This window comes from Nicotiana sylvestris, chromosome 3, assembly GCF_000393655.2.
Source record: "Nicotiana sylvestris chromosome 3, ASM39365v2, whole genome shotgun sequence".
Taxonomy (NCBI): Eukaryota; Viridiplantae; Streptophyta; class Magnoliopsida; order Solanales; family Solanaceae; genus Nicotiana; species Nicotiana sylvestris.
The window spans coordinates 45,450,461-45,458,059 of NC_091059.1; the positions used below are offsets into that span (position 1 = coordinate 45,450,461).

The 7,599-nt window shown below is 38.8% G+C and overlaps 1 protein-coding gene across 1 annotated transcript; it reads left to right on the plus strand.

The window, feature by feature from the left end:
• The first annotated feature begins 5,871 nt into the window (after positions 1–5,871).
• On the plus strand, positions 5,872–6,207 carry LOC104249449 (uncharacterized). Its single transcript, XM_009805873.2, has one exon. The coding sequence runs from the start codon at positions 5,872–5,874 to the stop codon at positions 6,205–6,207; it is 336 nt and encodes a 111-aa protein (XP_009804175.2).
• Positions 6,208–7,599: the final 1,392 nt, after the last annotated feature.

Consider the following 7,599-nt stretch of genomic DNA (forward strand, 5'->3'; position numbering starts at 1 on the left):
GGCACCAACCAAAACACTAAGGGCAGTAGAGCACAAAAGTGGAAATGACATTGATGTCCAGGTTCGCACTAGGCACCAGCCAAAACGCCGTTGAAAGCAGGCTAAAAAGTTCAATGTCTAGGTTCATGCCAGGCGTAATGCATTTTCCAAGGGCGGATTGTCCTAATTCGGCTGGAACTTGGGGATTTCAACCCTATATGTCCCCAAAATATATAAAAGGGGTTCTAAACTTATTTTTGAGGGGTTGGACATTATTCGGAGGCGAGAACATCATGTGGAACAACTTTTGGTGGAGAAAATTATCGAGTTCTTCATTCCTTCATTTTTTGTAATTTATTTATGTAAAATACTTGGAAAATTGTTAATACAAAGATGAGTAGCTAAGCACTCTAGTTTCCAGGGTTGTGGTTGACATGATTAATAACGTTTACTAATTACATCTTCGTTAATTTGGATTATCATCTTGTGGTTATTTCTTTAATTCTAGTTTTAACTCAAAAATTGTTGTAGCTACCAATTCACCCTATTATATATGATATGCTTGGAAAAGCCATGTTTAGATTAGAGTAGAATTAAAGAGATCTTGTTTCCGTACCCGTGGTTTGGGGAATGTTTTCCCAGTTTGGATACGAATATACCTAATAGTATTCGTTCATGATAGATTCAATACGATAGGAGTATATGATTGATATATTATGGATAGACGAATAGTATTGTGGGAACATGCTATTCATATAGACGATCTGGTCAATTAGCAACCATAGATAATCTGGATTAACAAGTGTAGTTATTGAACTTAATAGGATTTATAAACTAACCACAACCCTGGAAGCTTCATCTCCTATGAGTAAAATCCAAAACACACGTTTGCATCCTTGATAAATTAACTAATTGCTTGTTCAATTTCTGCAAAAGTAGTTTAGTAGAAAAATAACATTTTTAATTATCTTGGATAATTAATTAATTTTAGTTAGCTTAGTTAACAGTTAATCTAAGTCTTTGTGGGTTCGACTTTTGACTTTTAAGTCACTTTATTACTTGACGTCCACGTATACTTGCGTGTACTTGGGAAACCAACAAGATTTTGGCGCCGTTTTCGAGGACTTAGTTATTGATTGTTTATCTAAGTTAAGCTTTTATTCATTATTTTTTTATGTTTTAATTTTTAGTTTGCTTTATTTATGTTAATGCATGCTCTTCTCTTGAATCCGGAGGAGTAGAAGCGTGAACAACCTCCTACCTCTCGATCCCGAAATAGAACAAACACTTCGCAGGTTAATGAGGTAAGTCGAAGCTAGAACTAGAATAGAAGGAAAGTTGGACATCGTAGTTCAACCTCAACCACTAGAGATGACAGGTAATGAAGAGCGACCAGTGATAGAGGTCGCATTGCCTAATCTTGCTAATATGACTTAGGCTATAGTGAAGCCTAATATGACGGGTCACTAATCTTGCTAATATGACTCAAGCTATAGTGAAGCCTGATATGATGGGTCACTTTGAGCTCAAACAGTATATGGTACAACGTATTCAGTCTATAGGGCAGTATGTGGGTCTATCTCATAAGGATCCGTAGCGGCATATGCATAACTTTCTGGAAATTACGGATACTTATAATAATCCAAATGTTTCCAAGGACAACATCAGGCTGACACTATTTTCCTTTTTACTGCTGGGGAAAGCCAAAGAATGGTTGCAGAAGGAGCCTAGAAACTCGATCCACACTTGGGATGATCTAGAACAAAAATTCTTAATCAAGTTTTTTCCCACTAAGAAGACAAAATCACCGATGAGCCAGATTCTTAGGTTTCAACAACGAGATGGTAAAACTCTTCATCAAGCTTGGTAAAGATACAAGAAGCTTCTCAGAGACTACCTACGTCATTGCCAGATTAATAAGGTGTTGGGCCACACTTTTGTTGATGGGTTGGACGAGATATCAAAGATGAATCTTGACTCAGCATGTGGGGTTGGGTTAGTTGCATGGCAAGACCGTATAGTGAAATCTAAATCCTGCTAAACAATTTTATTGCTAATGATAATAATTGGCAATGAGATGGGGAACTACGAAGACCACTTAAACAAAAGGCAACAGATGTAATTGAGCTCGATGATTTCTCATCCATGAGGACAGATATAGCAAGGTTAGCAAATCAAATGAATAAAAAGACTATGCATCAAGCGCAACATATGCAACAAATGTCTACTTGCTGCAAGTTATGAGGTGAAGGTCATACGAGTGACATATGTCCCGCAAATCCTAAATCCATCTAATATATGGGGTAACAAAGTAGAGGTCCGATAAATCAGTAGGCACAATATGGGAACACATAAAACCCAAATTGGAAGAATCACCCTAACTTCTACTGGGGTGGAAATCATACGACTCAGAATTAGTATAGACCCAAGGAAATTACGGTCAACCTCAGAAGCCACCCCAACAAATAGAGGAGAATACAAATGACCTGTTGAAAAAGTTGTTGCTTGACAATCAGCAATTCAAGACCGATTCTAGAAATCTTGAGATAGAAGTTGGGCAATTGGTGGCAAATCAAAATACTAGGCCTGCAGGTGTTCTTCCAAGTGATGCAGAGTATAATTCTCAAGTTAATGCAGTCGCACTCAAAAACGGAAGGGAATTAGAAGAAGTGTCAAAGAAGAGAAAAGATATGCATGTACCTGAGAGGGATTTGATTCCTAAAGCAACACATGAGTCAAAGAAAGATGATACAAGTTCAGAGCCAGTGGGTGACGCAAGGCCACCACCTCCTTTCCCCCAAAGGTTGTAGAAGAAGAATGATGATTGCATGTTTTACAAATTTTTCTCTATGTTGAGCCAGATTCAATTAAATATTCCATTGGTTGGTGTAATTTGTGAAATTCCAAAATATGCTAAGTACATCAAATATATAGTGTCTCACAAGAGGAGATTGACTGAATTCAAGTCAGTCGCACTTACTAAGGAGTGAAACTTAAGGGTCTAAAATAAGCTTCCTCAAAAGCTTAAGGATCCTGGCATCTTCACCATCCTTGTGCGGATTGGTAATGTTGATGCAGGTCATACTCTTTCTAATTTGGGACGAGCATAAATCTGATGCCCTTGTCCTTGTTCAAGCAACCGGGTTTGGGAGCTCCAAGACCAACTACTGTGATATTATAATTAGCCGATAGTTCCATTGCTTACCCTGAAGAAGTGATTGAAGATGTGTTGTTGCAAAGTGGGAAATTCATCTTCCCAGCAGACTTTATTATCCTAGATTATGAGTCTAATGAACAAGTTCCAATTATATTGGGATGACCTCTCTTGGCTACAGGTGATGCAATTATTAAAGTAAGAGAGGGAAAAATAATTATGAGAGTGGACAATGAGGAAGCAATTTTCAATGTCTACACGGCGATTCAACTTCCACGCCATTATGAGGAGCTCTCTATGATATCTGTTGTGGAGGTGGATGAGCAGCTTATAGATCCGAGCATATATCGTCTTTCTCTAGAGAAAGCACTCATATTGTTCAATAGCTTGGAGATTGATGATGAGGATGAGGATATGATGCATATACTAGAGGCATCATGTCTATACATGCAGGGATTAATCCCATTTGAGCCCCTAAATAGGACAATCAGCCCGCCCTCTAAACCTTAGTTAAGGAGTCCCCAAAATTGGAACTTAAACCCTTACCATCGCATCTTCATTATGCATATCTCGGAAATTCTAACACTTTACCTGTGATTGTTTCCTCTCATTTGTCTAACTTTCAGGAAGAAAAGTTGTTGAGGGTGTTGAGAGAGCACAAGCATGCCATTGGTTGGACAATGTCTGATATAAAGGGTATTGGTCATGCATTCTGCATGCACAAATACTCATAGAGGAGGGACATAAGTCTAGCATGGAACATCAACACCGCCCAAATCCAATCATGAAAGAGGTGGTAAGACAAGAAGCGATTAAGTGGCTCAACGCAGGTATAGTATTTCTTATCTCCGGTAGTAAGTGGGTAAGCCCTGTCCAATGTGTACCTAAAAGGGGGTATGATTGTTATAGCGAATGAACAAAATGAATTAATCCCAACCAGGACTGTGACTGGTTGGCGAATATGCATAGATTATAGGAATTTGAATAATGCTATACGAAAATATCACTTCTCTCTCTCCTTCATTGATCAAATGCTTGACAGGTTAGTCGGATATGAATATTATTGTTTCTTTAATGGCTATTCAAGGTATAATTAGATTACTATTGCCCCGGAAGATTAATAAAGGACCACATTTACATGCCCTTATAGCACTTATGCATTTAAGAGAATGCCATTCGAGTTATGTAATGCACATGCGACTTTTCAAAGGTGTATGACGGCTATTTTCACCGATATGGTGGAGCGATTTGTGGAGGTCTTTATGGATAATTTTTCTGTGTTTGGTCCCTCTTTTGATGAATGCTTGACCAATCTTGCTAAAGTGCTTGCTAGGTGCGAGGAGACTAATCTGGTATTGAATCGGGAAGAGTGCCATTTTATGGTATGCGAAGGTATAGTGCTAGGGCACAAGGTATCCAAAGATGGACTAGAAGTTGACAAGGCTAAGGTGGAAGCAATTGAAAAGTTTTCACCACCAATTTCAGTGAAAGGAGTTAGGCATTTTTCTAGGACATGCAGGTTTTTATCGCCGATTTATAAAGGATTTCTAAAAAATTTCCTTTCCATTGTGCAGGTTGTTAGAGAAGGATGTGCCACTCAAGTTTGACGATGCTTTTCTGAAGGTATTCAAGGAGCTGAAAAATAAGTGAGTGAGTGCACCAATCATAGTGGCTCCTGACTTGAACGAGCCATTCGAGCTGATGCGTGATGCTAGTGGTGGTGCAATTGGGGCCGTATTGGGCCAGAGGAGGAGCAAAATATTTTACTCCATTTACTACGCAATCAAGACTCTCACTCTTGCTCAAATAAATTATACTGTGATAGAAATGAAGTTGCTTGTTGTAGTGTGGGCGCTCGATAAATTTCGGGCCTATTTGGTTGGCACCAAAGTTATCGTCTACGCAGATCATGCAACCATCAGGTATTTGTCTGAAAAGAAAGATTATAAATCAAGGCTAATCCATTGGGTTTTACTCTTGCAGGAATTTGACTTGGAGATCCGAGACCGTAAAGGAATAGAGAATCAAGTGGCCGATCACTTGTCTAGGTTAGAAACTTGGAGTAATGTAGCTAAGGGAGATGTCGTTAAGGAAACCTTCCTGGATGAGCAATTGTTGGCCGTTATTGTTGGGGAGGTGCCATGGTATGCAAATATTGTGAACTATCTAGCTTGTAGAGAAATTCCACCTGACCTTGAACCTCATGCTAAAAAGAAGTTCTTGCGGGATGTGAGATCATATGTGTGGGATGAGGCATTTCTGTTCAAATCATGTGTCGACTAGTTGATGAGAAGATATGCTCCCGAGTCTGAGATACATAACTATTATGCATCATCGTATGGTGGTCACCATGCGGGTGACAAAATAGCATCCAAGGTGTTGCAATCGGGTTTCTATTGGCCTAAGTTGTTTAAAGATGCCCATGAGTTCGTGAGGGAGTGTGAGAGATGCCAGAGAACGGGAATGATAACGAAAAGGCATGAGATGCCATTGCATGGTATTATGGAGGTTGAAATCTTCGATGTATGGGGAATTAATTTCATGGGTCCGTTTCCCCTGTCTAATGAGTGAAAGTATATTTTGGTGGCCGTTAACTACGTGTCAAAGTGGGTGGAGGCCATTTCTCTTCCCACCAATGATACCAAGATTGTGGTTAACTTTGTGAAAAAGCATACCTTTACAAGGTTTGGCACTCTGAGAGTGATGATAAGTGATGGGGCACCCATTTATGTAACAAGATGTTGGCTAATCTCTTAGCAAAATACGGGGTCAAACATAAGGTTGAGACCGCATACCATCCTCAGACTCGTGAACAAGTTAAGGTGTCAAATAGAGATATAAAACAGATTCTGGAGAAGACAGTTAGTGCAAGTAGGAAATATTGGGCTACAAAGCTTGATAATGCTCTATGGGCATATCGGACCACCTATAAAACTCCAATCAAAGTATCTCCTTACAAGCTAGTTTATGGAAAAGCATGCCATTTACTGGTGGAACTTGAGCACGAGGCCTATTGGGCGATAAAGAAGCTGAACTTTGATGTAGAATTAGCGGGTGCAAAATGGTTGTTGTAATTGAACGAGCTTGATGAGTTTCACTTTCATGCGTATGAGAATGCCAAGTTGTATAAAGAAAAGACCAAGCGATGGCATGATAATCATATTCACAATCGCGAGTTCGAATCGGGCTAATTGGTTCTCTTGTTCAATTAGAGGTTGAGACTCTTTCCGGGGAAGCTCAAATTGAGATGTTTGGTCCCATTTGAGGTAGTTAGAGTTACTCGACATGATGCAATTGAGATGCGCTTCATAGATGGCAAGGGAACGTTCTTAGTTAACGGACAAAGAGTAAAGCACTATTATGGAGGTGACTTTGATCGTCAGAAGTCGAAGGAGTTACTTAGCCAACGATTAGGCGAGATTCTGCATCGTGCCGCGACGTTAAATCAGGCGCTTGTTGGTAGGCAACCTAGATTTACTGCTTTCTTTTATTTTTATTTTTTATAATTTTTTTGTAGTGTTTATTTTTATTTTGTAGGATTATGAGCATAGGAACCAAAGCCATTGGAAAAGTGCCAAAGTGAGCTAGATGGTGAGAACTAAGTGTGGGGTGCCCGTATAAAGGACCATGAGTGGGGAAGTCTTAGTAACTCGTGAGCCGCTATTTCTTCGGCCTTGGCCTTTCATGGAGTTACTTGTCCACCATTGTTATGTTTTTGCTTTAGTTGTGCATTGGGGACACTGCACCCTTTTAAGTGTGGGGTGGGGGACTATCAGATTATAGTGGTATAGTTGTATTAACATTAACTTCTTGTCTTTAATTTTTAGCTTCTTATTTTTATTTCCTAGTTAGTAGAATTAGTAGTATAGTATTTTAGAACTAGTTTTAGTAGCTTTTATCAAAAAAAGGAAAAAAATCAAAAATTCAAAAACATCAGAAAATATTTGGACATTTTCCGACGATGGATCTCTTGGACAGCTTTCTTGAGAGATTAAGGTCCAATAAAAAATTCAAAAAATATTTTCTTTCTTCTTATCTAGTCGTAGGTAGGTAATTATCCTCCTTGATTTTTCTTTGGGCATCAATTCTTTTCCTAGGGATGTATCTTGAATCAGGTATTTTTATTTTTTTTAGGAAATAAAATGAAGAAAACTTGATTGCTCCTATGTGCCTTTTGACTTGTTTGATGCTAGCATAGATAGGCCTTAGCATGCAGATTACCTCCCTAATATGTTTTGACAAAACTTGATGCCATAGATAAATTGAACAACTTGTTTTGACGCCTTCTCTCAGTTTCTTGACTCGTTGTTCATATAGTGCTTTATTGCTTAATATTTCTTGACTATGTGATTACTTGCTTTGACTTGAGAATTGGAATGGAATCGTCCTAAATGGATCATGTGTATTATGTGATGTGAGGTCTTGATTATATGTTGTGTTATCCTGTGTTAGTCTAGAACTTACCC

Bases quoted from the DNA above. Each gene is read 5' to 3' on its own strand.
- LOC104249449 (XM_009805873.2), top strand. From the start codon at position 5,872: ATGTTGGCTAATCTCTTAGCAAAATACGGGGTCAAACATAAGGTTGAG.